The sequence below is a fragment of the Macrobrachium nipponense genome, chromosome 35, assembly GCF_015104395.2.
Source record: "Macrobrachium nipponense isolate FS-2020 chromosome 35, ASM1510439v2, whole genome shotgun sequence".
NCBI lineage: Eukaryota > Metazoa > Arthropoda > Malacostraca > Decapoda > Palaemonidae > Macrobrachium > Macrobrachium nipponense.
This window is the reverse complement of record NC_061096.1, coordinates 48,038,369-48,065,868: the sequence shown is the minus strand read 5'-3', so window position 1 is coordinate 48,065,868 and position 27,500 is coordinate 48,038,369. Positions and strand designations below refer to the sequence as shown.

General features: G+C 33.4%; 1 protein-coding gene across 1 annotated transcript in view; it reads left to right on the top strand.

Moving 5' to 3' along the window:
- The window catches only part of LOC135208747 (neuroligin-4, X-linked-like), a 97,422-nt gene that overhangs the window by 48,246 nt on the left and 21,676 nt on the right, over positions 1-27,500 (top strand). Inside the window, exons 3-7 of the mRNA XM_064241244.1 lie at positions 1,361-1,558; positions 21,880-22,073; positions 22,506-22,602; positions 23,217-23,377; positions 25,323-25,542. Of these exons, the coding sequence (XP_064097314.1) occupies positions 1,361-1,558; positions 21,880-22,073; positions 22,506-22,602; positions 23,217-23,377; positions 25,323-25,542 (870 nt within the window). The remainder of the gene's footprint in view (positions 1-1,360; positions 1,559-21,879; positions 22,074-22,505; positions 22,603-23,216; positions 23,378-25,322; positions 25,543-27,500) is intronic.

Here is a 27,500-nt window from a genome sequence, read left to right as displayed (position 1 = left end):
CATCTTGGGATACAGAAAACTTCACTAGAATGAGAGTAAAAACTTCACCAATAAACGCTTTGACTATACCTATTCAAGCTGGATGACTATTTGTCATGGGTCTATGATAAATGAAAAACTTCATAGCTACGACTCTATAAACTTCCTCATAAATTTCATTACCAGGATAGATGAAACTTCAGTAGAAAAACAAATAAAGACTCAGCGATGAATGCTTAGACTATACTGAATCAAGTTGAACGAGTATTTGTCACAAATCGATGACGAAAAACTTCAGCGCTACGATTCTATATGAACTTCATAAAATTTCATGTCAGGATACAGGACAACTTCACTCGGATAAAGGAGGAAAAAACTTCACTAGGATAAAGAAGCAAAAAAACTTCACTGGGATAAAACGATTAGAGAGAGACATCTGGCGTAAAGTTAGATCAACGAAAAACCTTTAAAAAAAAAAAAAACTGAAGTTACAACGACGACTAATATCAGACGCGGTTGGCCTCTCTCTCTCTCTCTCTCTCTCTCTCTCTCTCTCTCTCTCTCTCTCTCTCTCTGAGCGACGAAAGAGGCACATTTTCCAATATCTGCAATAACTCAATTCCGAATATAAAAGATCCTAGAAATTCAATTCCGATTGAAGTCGATTCTCCCGATATTGGCGACGGAAATTCCACGGAGAGAGAGAGAGAGAGAGAGAGAGAGAGAGAGAGAGAGAGAGAGAGAGAGCATAATTCGTCACTTAAATTGAGACGTGCCATAACGATAAATTTACCTAGGAAACGTTCGTTTAGGTCACGATTTTTGTGGGATAAGGCAGGAGGAGGGACGTGGACTCTATCCTAATAACTGGGAGAATGATTAGAGAATTTTACTGTGTGTTCATTGCACCAAACATTGATTGAGAGAGAGAGAGAGAGAGAGAGAGAGAGAGAGAGAGAGAGAGAGAGAGAGAGAGAGAGAGAGAGAGAGTAATTTAGTCACTTTTTTGCATCGAAAAATACGAATTTTTAATCAATTTCGCTGTCATTTACATATGAAGGAGAGAGAGAGAGAGAGAGAGAGAGAGAGAGAGAGAGAGAGAGAGAGAGAGAGAGTTACTTTCTTCAACAGAAAACTCGCTTTTAATAAATTTTACTGTCAATCATACTTAAGTGAAGAGTTTATCATTGCTGTCAATTTAAAATATTAGCTTATAATATTGTCGCCATACATTTGCATATTTTGTTAACCTTCAATTAAATATATTACATTTCATACATTTCCAAAATATAAATATAATTTTGGAGTCTATTAAATATATTTATACATTTCTACTATATAAATATTTATTCATCTAATTATTATTATCCTTTTTTTTTAGGTTTTTTCAACCCGAACGTCGATCCAATTGGCCGGGCCACGGTTGCCAACTACGGATTAATGGATCAGTTGGCAGCTCTGCACTGGGTCCAAGAGAACATCGTAAGGTTCGGAGGTGACCCAGGTCACGTGACAGTTATGGGTCATGGCACAGGGGCCGCCTGCCTTAACTTCCTGGTCATTTCTCCGGCCTCGGCAGGTAAGGTGCCAAAATTATTCGATTCATTGTTACATTTTTATTTCGTTCAATTTTGAGGGATTCATTTTTTCGACGTCCAAGATTGGTTTAAGGAGAATTTTATTTATGGGAAATTTATTTCCTAAATCTGTTAAAATTATTTTAATAATATTGTTACAAATTGCGTTGTGTTGAATTAGATATTAACATGCGTCCTTTTATGGCAAATACATTTTTTATAAGATATTTAAGGTATTTTTGTTAATGTTATGTTGTACTAGATTATATTTATGCATGCGTTCGGTAATACGCTTGCATGCGGATTAACAATCATAAATGTATGTATGTATGTTATGTATGTATATATATCATGAATTATATGTATGTGTATATATATATATATATATATATATATATATAGTGTATAAATAAGGGCAAATGCCACAAAGGAAAAGTGAAACAACGGAGTGGTTGCTAGGCCTTTCGACACGCGGTCCTTGTTTTTTTAGCTGCCACGAAGGAAAAGTGTGAAACAACGGAGTGGTTGCTAGGCCTTTCGACACGCGGTCCTTTTTTTTTTAGCTGCCACGAAGGAAAAGTGAAACAACGTAGCCGCGGTTTCACATTTCCTTCACGGCATTTGCCTTTTTTATACATGCATCACGTTCCAGACCTCCGTAAATCAGTGATTCATAAATGTATGTATTTGTATGTACATAATATATATATATATATATATATATATATATATATATATATATATATATATATATATATACACATGTATAATATATATATACATATATGTATATGTATAATGTATGTATGTATGTATGTGCACTAAAACAATAAATCATTCACCATCTTAGCAGCTATACGTACCTACAAAAAAATTTTAATTAAACATTTCTCATCATTCTATGAATATTAAACGAGCATACATATCATCTTTCAAGATAATGAAGTAACAATTCAGTGCATAAGCAAAAATATTCAGGATTTTTTTTCTGTAATGTAAAAGTTTCCATTTTTCCTCTAAAATTACTTTTTATACTGAATTTTTCTTCAAGGTCTGGTCATTTCCAAGATTATAACGATCGAGTGACAATTTCATTTCACTGTCTTTTTTAATTTTTTTCTTTTCATTAGGAATCAGACTTGCCAAACAGAGCAATTAAACTGGTTTTGTAAAATGATTAATTAGGGTGTTATTCAAGTCAAGACTGAACTTTTAAATTGGGGTTATGAGTGTCCTTTCAACATGTTTATTGCAAGTTTGGGGTTTTTGTTAATAGATAATTATTTTTTTTTTATCGTAATGTATGTATGTATGTATATATATATATATATATATATATATATATATATATATATATATATATATATAGTATATATATATATATATATATATATATATATATATATATATATATGTATAGATATATATATATATATATATATATATATATATATATATAGATCTTTCACTTCATGAATCTATACTCTATTCATTGACTTATGTTTTAGCTTGGGATGAGGCAAGCTAATATTCTGTCATTTCAATGAAATACGCTGAGGTGAATTTCCAAATTCATTTAACGGCATATGAAGAAAAGAAATTAAATTATATATATAAAAAGAAATGCATTAAAGAATTACTTTTTACAAAGGCAAAAGAATCAACTGATTATAGGTCACAAGAGAATTAATTACTATTTTCTACTAATATCATTTCAATTAATTTGCACTTCTTTACATTGATTCGGGAGTTCATATACCTTATATTCTTGTATAGGTTTATTAAATTGAATTAATTAGGAGTGCCTAATATACACAAAGATTTAATCAGTGGATTGTCTACGACAGGAAGCTTTGATTAAAAGGAAACTTTTTAATTTAATCTTGTTTGAAAGGAAAATTACTGTATGCAGCAGAGATTACAAAATTGATAGACTGGATATCACAGCGCCCTTTACTGTCATAGTTATAGACCAATTGCTCATTTCACCTCAATATTATTAGATATTATTGATGATAGTAGAGAGCTACGATGATATCATCTCTTAATAATGGCTAATAATAATTATGGTAATCAATAGCAATACCATTCAATATCCGAGTGCTCTGTAATTCAGATTTTATTCGGCTCTTTGACTGGTGACTGTAACCACAATTATCCGTAAATCAGATCTAATTGGCTTTCCACTGTAATGGGCAAAATATCATGCTGATGTTTGGTCGGTTGTGAATAATGACGATAGGGGCTTGCGTTGAGTTCACAATGAACGACAGGATATGAAGAACTCATTAAAATGGCATTAAAATATCCGCTAATCAATTATGAGCTCTTTGAAGTACGAAAGCTATTCACCGTTTTATGGAGTTTCGAAATGGAATGCATTTGGGGGCCCTGTTATAATATCAGAGTAGATTTAGCTTTCGACTGAAGAGACTTTAGAGACCTGGCGCAGTGAATTCCATAAATAATAAGGCGATGTCTCGATCTTTCCTGGGAGAGAATGGCCAAAATGAAGATGGTGGTCTCATTCCTAACATGTGTGTGTGTGTGTGTGGCAATTCAGTAATGATAATTATGATAATTAGTTGTCACACATATTTGAAGCCTAGAAGCCAATATATACCCAATCGACACACACACGTGTGAGGAATAAGACCACCATCTTCGTCTTCATCATCCTCTCACAGGAAAGATAAAGACATCACCTTATTATTATGGGGTACACTGGGGCAGTTCTCATGAGGCTTTGTGGCTCTAAAAGGTGAAATTTTCTTCATTTATTCCCCGAAACCAAACAACACTTATAGTGAAAAATATGGTCAGGAATGTGGGAGACCTTTTAAAGGACATATAAACACCTACAATTCATACAAACGCATATATACATACCTCTATAAATATATATATATATATATATATATATATATATATATATATATATATATATATATATATATATATATATATATATATATATACTTGTGTGTGTGTACTTTCGTTTGCTTAAACCTGCCGTACATAGCAATTAAATGCCTCTTAAATAACTTAGACCAAAGTCATTTACGAAGTGTCAGAATTAGTCCACATAAGTAAAGCCATCTTTACAGCATCGACATTTCACGTCCCAGGAAGCAGCTTTGCTACCCAGTCTTCTGAATGAACGTTGCCCTTAGCAGAAAGCCCAAAGACAGACTTGTATCTGATTCAAAGTTACTTATTGTTAGGTATAAGTTGAGATGCTTCTTGTGCGTGTGTTTAATGTTTTATCTTGTTTGACAGCGTACTTAATAGTCTGGGTTTCTCCTAAAGGATTTCTTGTTTATAAACATCTTACTCCATTTTGCCACATCTCAGCATCCATCATAATCAAAGATGAAAAAGTTGGTGACCGAATTACTTGGCATCTAAAATTCTGTTTTTGATATACACAGATGTATAGACAATTTATGGAACACTTTAGTGCATTCCAAGCCTTCCATCTTGCAAACTGGTGTAGCTGTACCTCTCATTCCTTTCCTCGTCGGACGAGTGGTTCACGTGCCCGTCTACCGATTCAGTAATCGCAAATTCGATTCCCCGTTCTGCCAACGTGGAATCAGAGGAATTTATTTCTGGTGATTAGAAATTCATTTTTCGATATAATGTGCTTCGGATCCCATAATAAGCTGTAGGTCCCGTTGCTAGGTAGCCAATTGGTGCCTAGCCACGTAAAAATATCTAATCCTTCGGGCCAGCCCTTGGAGAGATGTTAATCAGCTCAGAGATCTGTTTAAACTAAGATATACTTGACTTTTTAACCTCTCATTCCTTCCTCCATAACCTTTGCAGTGACGGAATACGCATTACATCCCCAGCAGGGTTACATATAGACTCTCTCAGCACCCTTGATTTTTGAAACACCTTTACATCCTCCCACACGAGCCATTTTCATATCTAGATTAACTCATTTACATTTCAAATGGTTTAGTTCTCACTCCACGTCTCCACCCATTTATCATCCAGTTTCCACACCTACTCAAATCACTGGCTGGAATACTTATTTATTCTACGCCATATCTCCTCTTGCCCAGATTACAAAGTGAGATCCACTTGCTTTACCGCTTGTCTCTACATTTATTTCAGTCCATTTAAACTTTCTATTCTTCCGAAATCCCTTGTCCGCTTTCTCGGAAAATATCTCCAGAACTTTCAGGGTTTTCTATTTTGTTTTCTTTTTTTATTCTCATATTCTATTCTTAGTCTTTTATGCCCTCTTCATCATTCCGCCTTCATAAAATTCCCATTTTTCTTCACTAACAGTTTCTTTTAACCCTATTCTTTTTATTCCATCTCCTAATGTGTATAGTTACGAACAGTTGATTTTCATTTCAGCTGTTCTTTTGTTTGTGATGTTCCTTTTCCATTATTCTTTAATTATTCTTCTCCCCTTTAATACCCCTTTATAACTGATTCTTCTCTTGCCAATAAATGAAAACATTCTGCTTCTTACTTCTGCATTTCCAAGTACAAAATGATACACACCACTCTATCATTTCTTGTCAAAAAAAAAAACCATAAGCATTCTTCCTCTCCAAGTCTGGTTGTCAGAGAGAGAGAGAGAGAGAGAGAGAGAGAGAGAGAGAGAGAGAGAGAGAGAGAGAGACCATGGAGCCATAACCGAGAAAGCCTTTAGAGGACATTGTCTTATTTTATCTCTTCCATTCCACGTAAAGAGCCAAACTTTCAACGGTTAAAACCTGTCATAATTTTTGGAGGATTTTCGCAATTATTCGTCCATTATCTTGTACTTTTTAAATTATATCTTATTTGTTCGATATTAATGTTTTGCATATTGTTAATAATAATAATAATAATAATAATAATAATAATAATAATAATAATAATAATAATAATAATAATATTATTATTATTATTATTATTATTATTAGTAGTAGTAGTAGTAGTAGTAGTAGTAGTAGTAGTAGTAGTATTATGATAATAAAAATCTTGCTATAATAATTAAATATTAGTCATCATCATCATCTTAATAATAAACAAATTAATCAGGGAGTTAGAATTTTTTGGGCCCATGAAAATTTAATGCTTTGAGTACGTCTAAATCAATCAGATAGTTAGATTTTTGGGCCAATGAGAATTCTATGCTGCCTTTAATATGTTTAAATGTATTTAATACTCAGAATTTTTTGGCCCAATGAGAATTATTTGCTTTGAATATTTTTAAATGGATTAAAAAAAATTCAAATCAAATTTTTTTTATTTTTTTAGCCAATAACAATTTTTTGCTTTGAATATTTTTAAATCCATTTAATACTTGGAAATTTTTCGGCCAAAGAGAACTTTTTACTGCCTTCAGTATGTTTAAATATATTTCATATATACTCATAATATTTAGGCCAATGAGAATTTTCTGCATTAAATATGTTTAAATGCCTCTAATAAATAGAATTTTGGGGGAAAATGTTTTTCTCCTTCAATATGCTTATATGTATCATATTTTGGATTATTTGGGCCAATGAGAATTTTTTTGCTTTGAATATGTTTAAATGCCTCTGATACCCAAGAGTTTTTTTGTTTCGTTTGAATGTTCTAATGCATCTGATACAAAGAATTTTTTGGGCCAACGAAAATATTTTGTTGCTTTCAATATGTTTAAATATATCTGATACTCAGAATTTTTTGGCCAATCAGAATTTTTGGGGTCAATTAGAATTTTTTTAACATGTTTAAATGTATCTGATACTCAGAAGCTTTTGACCTAATCAGAATTTTTGCTTTGAACAAGTTTAGATGTATTTGATACTCGAAATGTTTTGTTTTATATTAAATTCAGTTTTTAAAAAATAACGACACAATACGAATAACAGACCACATAAATAAAAAAGAGAAGAAAGATCAACAATTATGAAAAACTACAACTTTAAATTAAAGAATACATTCCTTTTTGGTAAAAGTGAACTAACTCGTTTCCAATTTCGTTTGCTTACATACAAATGAAAGTTTATTTGCTCGCTTTGTAAATGTTCTATGTACATTGGATGCAGGTTACGAATTCCATCGAGTGTTTTGTTTATTCTCAGCATACACACAACATATATATACGCATGTATATCTTATATATATATATGTATATATATATATATATATATATATATACTATAGATATACATACATATATCATATATATATATATATATATATATATATATATATATATATATATATATATAACACACACACACACATACATATATATATATATATATATATATATATATATATATATATATATATATATATATATATATACTATATATTTATATATATATATATATATATATATATAATATATATATATATATAATCCCATCTATCTATCTATCTATCTACCTATATAATAATCTACGTTATTTACTTTCTCTTACTTACGAGCCGTTTCATATTCATTATTTTAGTGAAGAAATCTATCCTCAATTTTTTAAAAAATTCTAACATACTTCCCAACAATAAAATCTCAACGCTGTTATATATCAATGAAAATATGTGTACATATCCCAGCCATAATTGGCCAGATGCGTTTTTCGAAATTTTTACTTGTTCATTAAAATTGGGAATAAAGCGTCAGTGCGCCTGAGAGTGTGTGTGTATGTGTGTGTTGCGCGAGACTCCCTCCTCCTCCTCTCTCTCTTTTCTCTCCTCTACCACCTCCCTCCTTTACTGTATTGTATTTCTATCGAAAGCAATAAATTGTTTAGCATCTATTTTCGCCCGGTGTCTGTTGTATGCATAACAACACCAATTTATCAACAGCGATGCAAAAATGGGAAAATATTAACAGCAATCATATCGATATGAATGATATATGAGATGCCAATGATCGTTTTTTTTTTTTTTTTGCATTTTTAATTTCTTTTTTGTTTGTTGATTTAGTCGCTTGCAAACAATGTTGGCTTCCGGATATCCTTTTTTATTTGCCTTTGTTTTGCTCTTTCTCGTTTCTATTTATGGTCAGGTTTAGATTTTTTCTACATTTATGGCATGTGTGTGTGTGGGTACGTGCGTGCGTGCACGCTCGCTCGCGCACACACATATTATATATTATATATATATATATATAATATATATATATATATATATATATATATATAGATATATATATCTACATATATAGATATATATATTACATATATATATACATATATATATATATATATATCTATATATATATATATATATACATATATATATATATATATATATATGGTATATTATATATATATATATATATATATATATATATATATATATATAATATATATATCTATATACATACATTATTATATATGGATGCATGAGAGAGAGATTGAGAGAGAGAGAGATTTTGAGAGAGGGAGGAGAGAGAGAGAGAGAGAGAGAGATTCATTATTCAAACATTAACCTTCTCTAGGGAAAAAATATTGATTTTATCGCCAAAATAATTTCAGTCGAAAAGTTTCCCCACGTTGACCATATTGTCTAGAATAAAATCAATATAAACATAATTAAATAAAACAATGAAGTCAAATTCTCGAAAGCGTGATATTAAATTAAGTAAAAAGTGAAAAAGGAGGTAAACAATTAAACCAGATCCCTTCAAGTATAAAATCCCAAATTCTTTGATTGCACTAATCAGCTGGATAAAATCTTCGAGAGAGAGAAGGAGAGAGAGAGAGAGAGAGGAGAGAGAGAGGAAAGGTACACCAATGTCCTACTCAAGGATCCTACCTAACCCCTCCCCTTCCTCCCAACAGGCCGCCCCCCCCGCCCACCCCCCCCCCTTTAAAAAAAATAGGAGAATTTACGAATATAATATATATATAGATATATTAAATTATAATAATATATTATATATGATATATATATACATTATTATATATGGTATACAGATACATATTATATATGGAGGGGGGGGAATGCCTGAGAGAACCTTACCTTACAGACCTTACATCTTGTTCGGGGTTGCCCAGGTCCCTCAGTGTGAGGCACCTCTAATGTCTACCAGAGAGTTGCTAGTACATCTTCCGGTATATTTTGCTCTTCCAATCTTGGATGGTCTGGGATGCAGTTTAGATATTTGTCGAGCTTATTCTTAAACACATCTACGCTCACTCCTGATATATTCCTCAGATGAGCTGGCAACGCATTGAATAGACGCTGCATTATCGATGCTGGTGCGTAGTGGATTAATGTCCTGTGCTTTCCTTATTTTTCTGTATAGTTTTGGGCACTATTAATCTACCTCTGCTTGCTCTTTCTGATATTTTTAGTTCCATGATATTTTCTGCTATTCCTTCTATCTGTTTCCATGCCTGAATTATCATGTAGCGTTCTCTTCTTCCTTTCCTAGACTATATAATTTTAAGAATTGTAGTCTTTCCCAGTAGTCTAGGTCCTTAACTTCTTCTATTCTAGCTGTAAAGGACCTTTGTACACTCTCTATTTGTGCAATATCCTTTTGATAGTGTGGGTACCATATCATATTGCAATATTCAAGTGGACTACGAACATATGTTTTATAAAGCATAATCATGTGTTCAGCTTTTCATGTTTTGAAGTGCCGTAACAACATTCCCATTTTTGCTTTACATTTTGCCAACGAGTTGCTATTTGATCATTGCATAACATGTTCCTATTCATCATCACACCAAGGTCTTTAACTGCTTCCTTATTTGTGATGGTCTCATTATTAGGTCCCTTATATGCATATAGCTTTCTTTCTCTGTCTCCATAATTTATTGATTCAAATTTATCAGAGTTAAATACCATCCTATTTACCTCTGCCCAATCATACTTTGTTAAGGTCTCTTTGTAGAAGCGTTCCTATCTTCATCACAAGTAATTTCTCTACTTATTCTTGTGTCATCTGCGAAACTACTCACTACCGAATCCTAACATTATTGTCTATGTCTTCAATCATAATAACAAACAGTATTGCAGCTAACACCGTACCTTGCGGCACACCGGATATTACCTTGGCTTCATCCGATTTCTCGTCGTTTGCAATAACTATCTGTTTTATGTTGTGTAAAAATTCTTTTAACCATCTTGCCTACTTTATCCACGATATTTGTTTTTTGTTTTCTAATTTTTTCTTGCGCCAATATATTATGGTCTACTTTATCAAAAGCTTTTGCAAAGTCTAAATAAACCACATCTGTTTCATTTCCGCTTTCATATTTTTGAATGTTTTCACGGTGACTAACAGTTGGGTTTGTGTACTTTTTCCGGGTACGAAACCATGTTGTCCTTTATTAAACAAATTATTTTTTATTAAATGTTTCATAATATTTTTCTTCATTACCCTTTCATACACTTTTCATAATATGTGATGTTAGACTCACAGGCCTATAATTACTTGCCTCTAGTCTTGATCCACTTTTGAAGTAGGGGTAATTCTATGAATGCTTTTGTATCTTTTTGTTAGGACTGTTGCTGATTTCATAGATTGAGAAATGCCAGTTCCCTTCCTGCTACCTCATCGTATTGCGAATCTGCTAAACACGCCAAATTACGCCACCTTTTCCCGCAGTTGGAACTTACTGCCATCTTGTTCTGATTTATAGTATTACACTTGATAAACTAACTTAGAAGACGCTTTATCCTACTATTTTCACACTAATCTTATCACCGATAGTTCACGAAACACTTCTAGATATTTCTCAAATTCTAGTCGTATGTTAAACTTGTGATATCTGTTGATTATTGTGACTTCACGCGGGGTACGTCTCACCAAGCAAGATGGCTACTACGAGAGAGAGAGAGAGAGAGAGAGAGAGAGAGAGAGAGAGAGAGAGAGAGAGAGATTCATCATTCAAACATTAACCTTTTCTAGGGAAAAAATATTGATTTTATCGCCAAAATAATTTCAGTCGAAAAGTTTCCCCACGTTGACCATATTGTCTAGAATAAAATCAATATAAATATAATTAAATAAAACAATGAAGTCAAATTCTCGAAAGCGTGATATTGAATTAAGTAAAAGTGAAAAAGGATAAACATTAAATCAGATCCCTTCAAGTATAAAATCCCAAATTCTTTGATTGCACTAATCAGCTGGATAAAATCTTCGAGAGAGAGAGAGAGAGAGAGAGAGAATACACCAACGTCCTACTCAAGGATCCTACCTAACCCCTCCCCTTCCTCCCAACAGACCGCCCCCCCCCCCTTCAAAAAAATAGGAGAATTTACGAAACCTTTTCCACGAAGCGAACTCCTCCTTCCCTCCTGTTATCATCCCTTAACCACTCATGCGAAGTCTCTAAAGGCAAGCATTATTATTCATGGTGGTAATTGAAGTTATTATGCCCGCTGCTTTCGCCAAAGTGAGCGAGGGAAGGGGGAGAAAGGGAAGGGGAGGAAGGGTATTAGGAAGAGGAAGGGAAGGGGTAAGAAGATTTTGGCAACAAACCACTCAAGATATTTTACGGCGTTATCATAAATAGATAAGCCTTTATCCGCAGTGTTGGTGTCTTGGGGCGTTGCTGGGAACGGACCCATTTTGCTGCTGTTGGTGGTGGTGTAAAGTCCAGCCGTAAAAGAGTTTGATTTAATCGCTCTTTTATTCTAACTGATAATTATTTCAATATGTTTATTTGTTTTATCTATTTCATTCTAAGCTTGAATATTCATGAGGCGAACACTTTCTTGGGGGTAAAGTCTAACCGTAAAACAGCTTTATTCACGTTTTTTCATTGTTATTTTGTTAATATGTTCAATTGTATTTATCTAAGCAATGAATATTAAAGCTTGGATATTCAATTGGCGACCATTCTCAGGATACATTTTGATACAAATAATAATGGCTTATCTCTCAGATATTAATAGAATACAGTTATTTAAAAAAAACTTATATCGAATTGAATAGAATAATATATTCATTGTTATCTAATTCGTATTTATTCAATTGTTGAATATTTTCAAGGTACAATACGACAGAAATGATAATGGTTTATCTATCAGGCATTAATAGAATGCAGTTTTTCTTACAGAATTGGTCTCAAATTGAATAGAAATGATTAGGCTTCATTTTCCTAGAATTAAAAGTTCAAGTAAACATAGAAACTTCACGTTTTCATCATTTATATATACATACACATTATATATTTTACATATACATACATACATATATATATATATATATATATATATATATATATATATATATATATATATATATATATATATATATATACATATATATATATATATATATATATATATATATATATATATATATATATATAGTATGTATGTATATATATATATATATATATATATATATATATATACTAACACACATATATAGTATATATATATATATATACATATATATATATATATATATATATATATATATATATATTTAATTAACTATCTTTATGAAGTATACTATATCAAAACTTAAAATATCCTAATATAAGAGAGAGACAGAGAGACAGAGAGAGACAAGAGACAGACGAGAGAGAGAGAGCAATGAGTGTGTTCATATTCACGACAGACATATCTAATGGAGGCAATAAAACACACAGCGTATCTATCTTGACGTTGGAATGGGATTCCATTTTCATACCCACTCTCATCACAAAGGCAGAAGCTATATTAGAAGCAGGACTGCGATATTTTCAACTAATGGTTTAAATGTAAATGATCAAAAACTAAAATAATTTTCATTGGTACAAGGCAATATGTATCACAGACTCCCATTAGATACCGTTCTAAACTTTAATGGCCATCAAATGAAAGAAGTGTCACGTAAAAAATCTAGGTATTTATTTTGACCAATATGCTTTTGTGTACACGTATCTGAAATATGTAGAAAAGTAAATGGAACCTTAATATATTTAAACAGAATTAAAGACAGATTCGATATTGACATGAGGGCGATGGTAGTTCAGTCGCTTGCACTGAGCATAATAAATTATTGCTTAAAGATTTGGGGAACTACTACTAAACACAATTACAACGGGTTCAAAAAACTACAAAACTTTGCGGCAAAAGTAGTTGATGGTAAGGCCAAAAAATATGACCATGCATCACCAATTTTAGATAAATTAGAATGGCTAAATGTTGAACGAAGGATTAAATTCGACATTGTGTAGGAGTTTTTAAAGTTTATGCGAAGTTTAATACCAATTTGGCTTTTTAAGTTAGTTTAACAGTTGGAGCTGGTAGGGACAGACGAACGAGACAAAACAATGACCTGTATATACCGAGAACCACCACAGACTTGGGAAGTAGATGCTTTACGGTACGAGGACCAACGATGTGGAATACCCTACCTGAGTCATTGAAAACAACGGCGAATCTCGACACTTTTAAAGCAAATCTTAGGAAATATATGTTTTCTACAAGATTTTAGTTGTGAAACTTTGTGTTTTATTGGTTTTTATGTTTTATATGTATAGTCTGTTTTTTCAATGTTTTATGGTGTCGTACTATAATTTTGCACCCAGTATCCGAATTTTTTAATGAGTTTTTTTCCACTATTATTAAATTGTTTTTTCTTGTTTTTTTCTATTTTAAAGTCATATTAATGCAAGTATGTACCAAATGTATTTTAGTTGCTGGTCAAATAATTTCTATAAAAGCACTATTCATGTAAATGTTAAATTTTAATGTAATCCTAAGGAAATAGAGAAATATAGATAATCCACTATGGTTGTTTCGTATATAATGTATACCCAATGTATATATATTGGAAATAAAGTATTATTATTATTTATTATTATTATTATTCTATTCCGCCTCCCTCCTCCTCCTTCTTCTCAGAGAGATAGGGAGAGAGGAATAGAGAGATGAGGAGAAGGAGAGAGAGAGAGAGTTTCACTTCGTCACGAAAACCTTTCCTTATTTTTCTTGCCTCCTCCTATCCCCCCTCCTACTTCCTTCCCATCCTCCTTCCGAGAGAGAGAGATAGGGAGAGAGTAGAGAGAGGAGAGAGATGAGAGGCTAGAGAGAGAGAGAACCAATTCCTTCTTCAATAAGAAACAACAGCTTTTTTAATAAAAGAACGTAGGAGTTTTACGACCCAGAAGCATCCCTCTATCACATCTGGTAACAGGAGATAAGAAGCCACATCTTGGATGTGCCCAGAAAATAATAATATATATAAAAAATCAGTTGGAGAAAATACACATACATTTGTTACTTCTGCATATGACAATAAAATATTTCCTGGCGTCATAAAATCCTGCCATATGACGATATGTACAACACTAAAGCTGGTATACATAACTCTCTCTCTCTCTCTCTCTCTCTCTCTCTCTCTCTCTCTCTCTCTCTCTCTCTCTCTCTCTCTCTCATTTTGTGCGTGTGTGTGTGTGTGTTTTATGGCCTGAGTGAGATAGAAAGGATGCAGATGGGGGACTGATATTGAGGGAAGTGTGAAAGAGAGAGACAATCCTCTCTCTCTCTCTCTCTCTCTCTGCTTGTTGCTTTATAGCCTGAGTGAGATAGAAAGGATAGAGATGGGGGACTGCTATTGGGGAAGTGTGAAAGGGAGAGACAATCCCCCTACTCTCTCTGCTAGTTGCATTATGGTCTGAGTGAGACCGAAATAATGGAGATGGGGGACTTCTCTCTCTCTCTCTCTCTGCTTTATGGCCTGAGTGAGATAGAAGGGATGGAGATGGGGGAATGTAGTTGGGGGAAGCGGGGGAATCCTCCCATCATTTTTTAATGATGGTTTCCCGTGGGTTTGAGAGATGGGAACTAAGAAGAAGACACTCTGTGATTAAACTTGTGAAAAGCAGATGAAAAATGGAAAGAGGATTTTGCAAGATAAGACCGACTATGATTTCAACGTCGTAATTCTCTGCGAGAGGAAGAGAGACAGAGACGGTGGGGTGGTTACTTTCTCTCTCTGGGGTGGTTTCCTTTCTCTTCTCTCTCTCTCTCTCTCTCTCTCTCTCTCTCTCTCTCTCTTCTAACCTCCCCATATTTTCTGTTTTTATTGTGTGTTCTTTTCTTTTCGTGTGTGTGTATATACATAATACATCTAACTCATTCGACAGCCGAGTGGTGAAAGTCTACTGTTTATCGTTGCTTACAACTAACAGGCCCAGATTCGAATCCTGGCCAGGCAGATTCACTTACTAATTAAAATTTGCATACAGAGGGTATTACAAACGACAAGTAACTCTGGTCCGACCAGGGTTTGAACCTAGAGCTTTTGTGTTTGATACAAAAGTATACAGTTGGTGTTTCCAATCTTCATATTTTCCCAATGGCATTAGGTGATAGTTATGATAGTTATATAGGCTATATTGTAAAAGTATATATTATAGAGTTCATAATACGTGCTCTCTGGACATAATTCTACAGGACCGTGTAAGTGCATTTTCTTCTTAATAAATCATTCCTAAATATATAACGAAATAAACAGTATTTTATACCAAGGAAACTTTCAACTTTTATATATAGTTTTGTGTCATCGTCTATTTCACACCCCACCCCCCACCCCCCCACCCCCCCAAAAAAAAAGAAATGAGAAATATCTCAATGCCCTCATAAGTCTTTTTGCCCCAAGTCAGGGAGCAAGAGAGAGATATAGGGGACATCGTGCGAAAGATGCTCCAAATCAAGCGCGCAAGCGCGCTCGCGGTTTCCAAGATGAATAGCATTTTGCCATGGCCCTATTTTTCGGTCCATCCTTTGCCTTTGTATTAGATTTAGGACCGCAGATTGCTCTCGGGATGTTCATGGCTCACTTTGCTAAATTGGTCGTTCAAAGGCCTCCCCTCTCCCCTACCCCTTCCTGAACCCCCAACCAAGGGCCGGTCTCTCGAGGATAGTATCTCTTATTCCTGAATAATGTTTTCAGACCTGAGGTCGTTACTCGCGAGCGTTTCCACGTCCGTATTATTTTCTCGATTTACGTCAACGTTTTCCTTTTTTTTATGTCATTTTTTTGTACGTAGCTTCATGCGTCGTCCCGTTGACGTATTTATTTCGAGTTCACGAGCTTTCTCGACGTCTTGGGGAAAGTTTCGGCTGAATTTATGACTGACTTCCTCGAGCGTGTCATTCTTTCACGCAACTTTCTTTTCCTTTTTTTTTAAAGGTCATGACCATTTCACAGAAGTTTACTCAACTCTTGGGAAGTCGTCCTCTCTCTCTCTCTCTCTCTCTCTCTCTCTCTCTCTCTCTCTCTCTCTCTCTCTACATTTTATTTGTTTTTGGGGATCATGATAAAACTATCTATTCTCTCTCTCTCTCTCTCTCTCTCTCTCTCTCTCTCTCTCTCTCTCCTCTCTACATTTATTTGTTTTTTTTGGGGATCATGATAAAACTACTATTCTCCATAATCTCTCTCTCTCTCTCTCTCTCTCTCTCTCTCTCTCTCTCTCTCTCTCTCTTCTCCACTGCATTCTCCTAAGGTAGGAGAGGCTCTTCATCTAAGCTTAATTATCCTCCCTTTCGCATAGGGTTGTTAACGACCCTTTAAACCATTAATAGCCAGGGCGACCCTGAATGTTGCAGTCTGAATGTTCTCCACCACAATTACCGCTTCTCCATTATAACTATTGGAGATTCCATGAAGACCAGACCTCTCTCTCTCTCTCTCTTCTCTCTCTCTCTCTCTCTCTCTCTCTCTCTCTCCTCTCTCTCAATTTAGTTATCGTAAACAATTTCTTGGGATATAGGAAGCACATTAAAATTCAGGTGAACAGATGTATTGTGTGTGTGTGTGTGTGTGTGTGTGTGTGTGTGTGTGTGTGCCTAGATCTCTTTACATTAGCGATTTCATTTATCGAAGAAGGGACATAGTGTGAATTACGATTCGGCGTTTCTGGGTAAAGATGGATTAGGTAGGGATGGTGGAAATGATAATGGCGCGATAATTGTTTTTTTAATTATTTCATATTTTATACTCACTGCGGTTTCTTTTTACTTCACTCTGGTCTCGAGGGTATATACTCCCAGCGCCTACTCCATCTTCAGACATTCTGAGGACGATTTACATTTTAAACGTTTACGAGACTTACAATTTACTAACTTCCTAAGTATGGAAAGACTTTACTGTTATCCAATAAAACTTCCACTTTCAGGATCATTAAGGTTCATTGAGCACTTAAGGTATCCTCAGTGCTTCTCATTATTGCATTATTTGGAGAGAATCGTCACCTCTACTATGATTTCAAAGTCCAAAATTCAGTTATTGCTTTTCAAAGCAATAACTGATGCTTACTCTAAAATAATTGCTTTAATGCTTTGCCAAAAAATTTCATTTCGCAACAAATCGATGTTGAGTACGGCAAACTAGTTTCGTTCTCTTTGCCTTGAGAGAGAGAGAGAGAGAGAGAGAGAGAGAGAGAGAGAGAGAGAGAGAGAGAGAGAGAGAGAGAGAGAGAGAGAGAGAGAGAGAGAAGGGTGAAGGCTGTCAGAAATAAGGGAAGAATAGATAAAAGTGTATTGTCATGAACTGAATAGAAAAAGATTAAAAGTAAATAATCTTGAACTCAAAGAACACCTTGGGGAAAAAAAAGGTTGGCAAATGTATTATCTTTTATATATTCAACTACATCAAAATGAAACATGGCGCACTATTTCTGCGATATTTCAACCAAATCTTTCTCAGAATATTAACTGTATTATTCTAAAAGATATGACACGAAAATTAGTCATCAATTAATCCTATGGATTAACAGCTTCAGAGTGGTTAAAACTTCAACTGATAACATAAACTTTATATCGAATTTAAAACAAAGTTAATTACCAGCGTGTGACAAAATACAAAAGAACGTTTTCTTCGACAAAAAGGCTTTATAAAAACGCGAATAAAAATATAATGAGAACGAATAAGAGTGGTAAATATTCATCGGTCTGAAAGACTATTTTTTCATTAATAAGTAAAATTCTCATTAATTATATTTCCTTTAAACCCTCAAGATTAATTTTCATTCATTGTTTAGGAAAGGGACAGGTGTGAGGGTTTTGTAACCACAAGATTTCATTAGCCATGACAAAGAGGGAGGTACTTAATCTTTGTTTATTAGTGTAATACCGTAAGAGACGACTGAGTAAACACTATGGGTACACAAACACACAAGCACACACACACACACAAACCCTAACGATATGTGTGTGTGGGTGTGCGTATGTATGTGTATATATACATATATATACACATACATATTCATATACATACACATATACTTCAAAGACATCAAAAACTCTCTCTCTCTCTCCACTGAATATCACGTCACAAAAAATGTCTGGAGGAGCATGACCTTTAGAACATTAACACCGCCCCCCAACCCTTCCCCCTTCCGAGAAAATGTAATGAAGAAGAGGAGAGCGGAGGAACAGCGCTTCACAGAGAAGTTAATCTTGAAAGGAGAATGAAAAATAGATTCCACGAAGCAAAAGGGATGCTGGAGAGAGAGAGAGAGAGAGAGAGAGAGAGAGAGAGAGAGAGAGAGAGAACTTGCGAAAGAGCCGGATGTCTGGTGCGCGCGTGTGTGTGGTGAGGAGATGAAGAATTCGGTGGAGTCCTGAGAGAGAGAGAGAGAGAGAGAGAGAGAGAGATGCTGCATTTATTAAAGATGATTTCAATAGGAATTGAAGAGCGGTTCCTCCCTTTTGTGCCCACGTACGGATAAAAGGAGTTTAATAACTTGATATTAAAATCCCCAGCCTCATTCATCTTTATATATCCAATTATTGATTTAATAAGGTCAATTGTAGAAGTTTTTATGAGATTAGCAACGTAGAAGTTTTTATGAGATTAGCAACATGTATAGATTAATTGCGAATTTACACATACATATATCGTCCTTTTCTGGCTAATTATTGAATGGTTGACCAAAAGTTCCATCTTTCAATGCCTCCGAATTATACTCTATACTCTGACCAGTTATCTCCATTTTCTCTACTGAACGAAACCATCTTGTAATGATTTATCCTCTCATCTACCCTACATTTTAACCTCTTTTCGCCTCATTCACTTATTTCTCACCCTTTTAATCCTTCATATTCCTCCTTTATTACATTAACCACTCTCTTTCATAAGCATTAAGTATCCAAAACTTTATTTCTTTAGTGGAGAATTGGCTTAACATCCTTTTGGAATTATATTGCACTAAGTCAGTAATTATTATGCAATAACGCACTTTTGTCGTCTATTATTACAAGACATAATTTCTGTAATAATGTTTCGAGACAATAGATGCCATATATATATATATATATATATATATATATATATATATATATATATATATATATGTGTGTGTGTGTGTGTGTGTGTGCGTGTGTATGTAATTATACACACACATATATACACATACATACATACATACATATATATATATATCTATATATATATATATATATATATATATATATATAGAGAGAGAGAGAGAGAGAGAGAGAGAGAGAGAGAGCCGAAGACTGACGACATCAGTGAAGAGGGAGAATTTTGGGATCATTTTGGAAAGCATTTGGGGGAAGCATGACAATATTTCTGTCCAGGCGGATAATAATGACATAGGGAGGAGTCTTAGACCAAATACCATCCACAAAGAGAATTTAAGCCTGACAGTATCTCAGTTTCTTTATGGCCTGCGTGAATGTATATTATGGAGAAACTAAATTATGCGGTACGAAATTCACTCCTTTACAGGCAATATCCTTGAGAGCTTGTTCTCTCTCTCTCTCTCTCTCTCTCTCTCTCTCTCTCTCTCTCTCTCTCTCTCAAATTTATTAAGTTTACATTTGTTTCTCTTTCACGTTTGTATAACTCAGCATTGTTCGTTATTGAATTAGTACTTGCTTTATTTTATTTTAGCAATTAATTTAAAGTAAATTTTATGTGAAGAAAATGAAAAAGTTATTGATACAAGAGAGTAGCTACAATTTGAATGCATGTATATTATAAAACTTAACACTGACTTTTTTTTTAGTCTCACTTTCTTGAGACTAGCCCTGTGTTTTAAGACTGAAGGAAAGAAGAAAAGATACTCCCAACAATATAAAAGAGAGAGATTGACAAACAGACAAACAGACGGCCATAGAGAGAGAAACAGATAATCAGGCGTACAGAGAGACAAAAATACAGAGAGAAAGAGCGAGAATGAAGATGAAAATAGTGAATTACCAAAAAGACCCAGCAATTTTGTGGACGGGGAGACAGACAGACAGACAGGCTGGCGTTCAGAGAAAGACAGAGAGACGGAGAGAGGGAGACTATTGACGCCCCTCCCCCAGCCTCTTCAAAGACGCCAGCCACCGACGCCGGACGTCACAGGAGAAAGACTAAGCAAGATGGATGTCCCACAATAACGGATCATCGAAATCCTCTTATCATGGGGGGAGATTTTTCCCGGGGGCCAGCGGTTAATGTGGCCGAAAGTCATTCATTCGTATTCAGGGGGACCAGCCACGGGGGGAGGGGGGGGCGGCAAACCAGTCAGGGGGCCGTGATTGAATAGGGTCAAATAGCGTCTGCTATTCAATAGGATTTTGCGATAAACGCGTTAACATCCCCTTGAGAGAGAGAGAGAGAGAGAGAGAGAGAGAGGAGAGAGAGAGGGGAGGTAAAAATATGGGAAGGGAAACACGTCATATTACTTTGGGCTTAGGGATAGGCCTTCGTTGGGAGAAGAAAGGATGAATTATTTAGTCTTTTCTTAGAGGAACATTAGGAAGTGCTAAAGCTTCTAAGATTCTAGGGTTTTAGTACAGTGCGGACGTCAGAAAATTATGGTTCAAATATTTCATCAATTCTCTTACGATTCACTTCTGAACAAACAATGTTCTGTCCTTTATATTTTCATGCAATATTCAAGCATTCTTTTTGCCACTAGTGGGAGATTTTTTCCTAACTTTTTCAAGTGTAAAAAATCCGAGCAAAATCTTTTAAAAGCCCTTGTTTTTTTTAAAGTATTTACTAGCGGAGATGCATTGCACGTTTTTATTTTAAAATCTTTTTATTACGCCATTGGCCATTTATCCCATAATCAAATACATAGTTTTTATTCCTCAAATAAACAATTTTCTTTCGAATATGACATGACAAATTAATGACAGGAATTCATTTCATAAACAAATGATAACATTCATATTTGAGTATTAGTAGAGTAGTATATATCAGTGACAATAAATAATGTGGATCTTTTATTTATAATATCACGAATTTATTCCTAAACAAACGATACGATTCATATTTGATATTTATCAAAATCTATTCTACCCAACCCTATCCATTCGGCGACACATCATCCTACAACTGCAGCAATTATTCTCATCCTTTACTAACTCAGAAATTCCTTCTCAATCCCTCTAGGTGCCGGCCTTTTCAAGCGTGCCATCCTGATGTCAGGTTCTGCCCTGAGTTCCTGGGCGTCAGTTCAAGAACCTGTGTACTACGCAGTTCAAGCAGCTAGACAACTGAACTGTGACGTCCCAGATGACCTGTATCAACACTACGAAGCTCTTCTTCACTGTCTCAGAGACAGGACAGTTGAGCAGATTCTCGAGGTGGGTTTTCTAAGATTTTATTTATTGCTTGCATATTTTCATGTGGGTTTTCCAAGAGGGATTCTTATTTTCAAGGTAATCTGTGCTTTGAAAGGATATAATGTAGCTACCGAAGTGATGTATACCCATTATTACGCCTTTTTTTTACTATATGCTTAATTAAATTGTATCTATGCAAATTTATGTTATTTATCATTTATGTATATATATATATATATATATATATATTATTATATATATATATATATATATATATATATGTTGTAAGCATTAATAATTACTAGAATCCTTATAGAATGCGTCAGCTCAACCTTGAGTTCCTGACAATCCAAAATTATAACATAATTAGACTTGAACTATATAGACATTAAAACTTAATTTTTTTCTCCCTTTTGCTTGATTTAATTCAGTCACACCATCTTTCTCTCACAGGTAGAACTTGAGACGCCCCAATTTTTGTCGTCTATTGGGCCAAGTATAGACGGAGTTACCATCAGACCAGACTGGAAACATCAGCATAGCAAAACAGGTGAATAAAAGAAAGAAAAGTAGTTGTACATTAAATTTCTTTCGTTAAGTATATAACGACTAAAACCTTTATTGATAATTCTCGTATCTGTTTTTTCATAATTGATGGCCAAGAGTAAGGGGAATTTGCTGGTACCAATTCTAATTTCCTGTTTATTGATTAACAGTGAGGAAATTTTATTAGAAAATTTACCTTTTCTATATTATAAACAACTACGATTTTATTATCTTACTTTATGATCATGAACGATTTACATTTCATTATAAAATTGTGTTTTACCAATTTAATCGTTCAATTTAATGATCAAGAACAAGAACAAATCTATTATTGAATTGAACTTAACAAATTGTATTATCCTCTTAATTATCCAGAACAGTTTAAATTCGATTAATACATTTACCTTTACCGATTCATTGCCCTATTTAAGAATCAAGAATCAAGAAAATTTAATTTAAAAAAATTTACCATCACCAAAAAACATAATTATATAAATAAATATACATAAACTTACAAACACAAATAAATAATGAAAACGAAATAAGGCAGCGAAATCCTTCACAACTATTTCGTCCACCTCCCTCCCTGAAACTTGAGACGCGCCCTTGATCCAACAGGCCAAGAAGGACGCACTCCCGTTGACATCCTGCTGGGCGTCACAGCAACCGATATCCTGGAGGTCTTCAGCGACGAGGAAATCCAACACGGCTTCGAGATCGACTACAGAGACCGTCTGCTGAGGACCTTCGTCACCAATAACTACCGTTATCACTTGCAGGTGAGGAAAACGCGGAGGTAGAGCGGCGAGTGGGCATGCACGTGTTATGCTAAATGAAAAAAAAATGGGGGGGGTAGAAGAAGGGCAGGGGTTGTTTTTCTGTTATATTTATAAAGTCATGGTGTGGTTTTGTTTCAATTTTATGAATGGTTGACGTAGTTTTTTTTTTTTTTTTTTTTTTTTTTTAGGGTGGGGGAGCGGTTTGATTTTGGCTGATAATTGTAAGAGAAAAAGCTTTTATATATACATACATATATATATATATAGGATTATATATATATATATATATATATATATATATATATATATATATAATTTATTTAATGTATACATTACGCACACATACACGCATTATATATATATATATATATATATATATATATATATATATATATATATATATATATATATATACATACATACATATATATATATATATATATATATATATATATATATATATATATCATACTAACCACATTAGTATTGAAAGCCCGCCCAAGTCAGATGGAAACTTAACTCACACTGCACAGAGCTAAAAGCAACAGCACCAACAAACGGTGTAAACTTAATAGCCCCATAAAAAAAAGAACCTGAATGGAATTTACCCTGCAAAAAAAAAAATAATAAAAAAAAAGTTAGAGTCTTTGGAACAACATGAAGAAAACAACTCCCATTGAGAGTTCCAATGACAGCTTTTTAATGGCGGGTCCCGAAAGAAACCCAACGCACAGAGGCAGGCAGTAAAGGAGAGGAATTACAGCTGTGTTTCTGTGCTTGAAGACTCACGGGAAGCTTTACTCTTTTCTCTGTTTTATTTCGTAGTTTTGTTTTAAAGGTAACTCGTGACCTGCACCTGGTTACTGAGAAGTCTGTGATGAAAGGGTTTTATATCTATATACATCTCTTTATAAATGCATTCATAAAAGAATTTTCTATTCATATGTGTATATAAATATAAGCATATATCTATTTACATTTTTACATACATACATAAATATACATAAATAAAAGGATTTTCTATTCACATGCATGTATACATACAAACATATACGTATACATAGATAAGTACATTTATTTTTGCACACATATACATATGAGTTTTCATGTGTATGGATGTTTCTTTATCTAAGCTCTTCGTTCATTACTTATTTCAAGAGTCAACGACTATTTCCAGGTAAACTATATATGAATTAAGATTTAATTATGTCTCATTCTCTTCAGGAAATCTCTAAGTTGATCATTGTTTTCTATTCATTTTTCATCCATCAGAATCGAAGTCATTGTTGAGTTCTATAGGTGTTTATTTTTTATATTACTAAAATTCAGTTGTATTTTTTGTACACACCAGCCTCGTATCCTATCAAGAAATAACAACACTCTTAGTTACCCCTCAATTTGTTTTACTTTAATATTATTAAAAATCACACCTAACATTTCTAAGGAAGCCAACTTTGATTTTACCCCGACAGGAAGTCGTCCTAGCCACTATTTCTATTTGAAGTTTGTATCATTTCAATATTAGTTGAAAAAAAGCCTAACATTTATAATACCAACTTCGCACTTATACACAAACAGGAAATCGTCTTAGCCATACGCTCGGAATATATTTCATTTGCATAATGCTAAAAATAAATAACTAACACTTCAGTGAATCCTATTTTCTCAACTTTACAGGAAAATCTCAACCAAACTCTTTGCTACCCTCCAGTTAGTTTACCCTCAATATGCTAAGTAGAGATTTTGATCTGAATGTATTTCTTAATCTTAATATTGCTTCAAAAATTACAAGCTAACATCTAAACACATCTTAATTTTACACGAAGCCTACAACTAAACTCTGAGCTATCCTTCAAAAAGTTTTTATTTTTATTTTTTTAATACTAAAAAATAAAAACCAGCAAACATTTCTAATCACAGCAACTTCGCTCATATACCCCAACAGGAAATCGTCTTAGCAATCACGTCTGAGTACACGGACTGGTCACGCCCAGTCCAGCACCCAGTGAACATCAGGGACCTGACAGCAGAAGCCTTGCACGACGCAACTTTGGTGTCTCCGGTCACAATCGCAGCCAACCAACTCTACTCGAAGTCGAGGTCCTGTTACATGTATGTGTTGGACCACAGGCCGGATAACCCCGATCCCGAGGTAAGAGACGGGAGTTCAAGCGGTGAATTTGATGGATTCTGAGATGGAGTTCCAGATTACTTATGGGGGAAGAGTTTTTCTGGTACTGGAAAGGGTTTAGTTTTAATGCGTTGGCTCCAGCGGTTGCTACAATTTCTTCCTCGGTTTCAAATGGCACAGATGAATGAAGATATTTATTTATATTCGTTAGATCTTGTTTGAATAGTTTCGTTATATATCTGATCCTATTTGGGTGTCGTTTTCAGGTGTTGGCTGGTATATACGAAAAGCATATGTATTAAATTATATATATAATATGTGTGTTTATAAAATACGAAAGCGCGAGCAGACACTCAGACAGTAGACATAATGGAGCTATGGAAAGGCCTTCTGTTTTCTCTCCATTTAATTAAACCGACTTTTCGTATCGCTTGATATATGTTCCAGGCTTAAATACTGCTTATTTTTAATCGCGATTTTAGCCTGGGAAATGTATCAAGCGATACGAAACGTCGGCTTCTTAATAATTGGATAGAAAACAGAATGCCTTTCCAGATACATTATGTGTGTGTATATATAGTATATGATATATGTGTGTGTATATGTATATATATATATATATATATATATATATATATATTTATTTATACTATATTTTATACATAATATTTATATAATATATATATATATATATATATAATATATATATATATATATATATATAAATATATATATATATATATATATTATATAATATATATATATATATATATATACTATAGTATAGTATATATATATATATATATATATATATATATATGTATATATATATATGTATATATATATATATATATATATATATATATATATATATATATATATATACCATATATATATTATATATATATATATATATAATATATATATATATATATATATATATATATATATACATATATTTATATATATATATATATATATATATATATATATATATTTATATATATATATATATAAATTTATATATATTATAATATATATATATATATATATATATTATATATATATATATTATTTATATATATTTATATATATATATATATATATATATATATATATATATATATATATTTATATATATATATAAATATATATATATATATATATATGTGTATATATAATATAATTATATATATAATCATATATATATATATCTATATATAGAATATTATTATAATATATGGGGATACAATCCACAATGAAGTAAATTCCTCTTGTAGTTTAAAATATATAGTACTTGTATAGGATTAGAGCTTTCGACCATCAACTGTGGTCTTGTTCACTAAAGTGTGATGTGTCACTCAAGGAACTAACAAGTAAGAGCACAAACATTTGAGAAAACAACGGTTAGGTAACAGCTAGTTCATATTATGAATGATCAGGCGGTTGAGCCCTCGTTCTTTCCAGAATTCGTCTTGATCTTCGTGGGGGAATGTTTCTATTGTCAACTGCTTGTTCTATGGTGGTTGGGTGGTTTGTTGGAGAAATGACCTGAGTGAGTAAACAGGAGAGGAAGCAGCATCGTTTATTGGCACATATATTTCTAAAGTTAGAAATTTTCCCTTTCCTACATATCTCTTCACAAATAGCTGTATTTTCTGTAATGCCAGTATTTCCTGCAAAGGTCTCGTTTAATGAAATTAACGCCCCTTCTACTACTCGTCTCAAAGTCCGGTCGTTACATGCAAAAACAACCTTGGTACCTTTAAAATTTATTGCGTGGTTTTTCTCCCATGTATGTTGCGCAATTGCACTGTATGAACTTCCCCTTCTGCAAGCAGCAACGTGTTCTTCCCTTCTCTTATCAATGGAACGTCCGCTTTCTCCCACGTAACATTCATTGCAATCACTACAAGGTATTACATATACTCCTACATTCTCTCTATTACCCGGGTTATTTTTAATGAGTTTCTTCTTGATTGTACTGTTGTA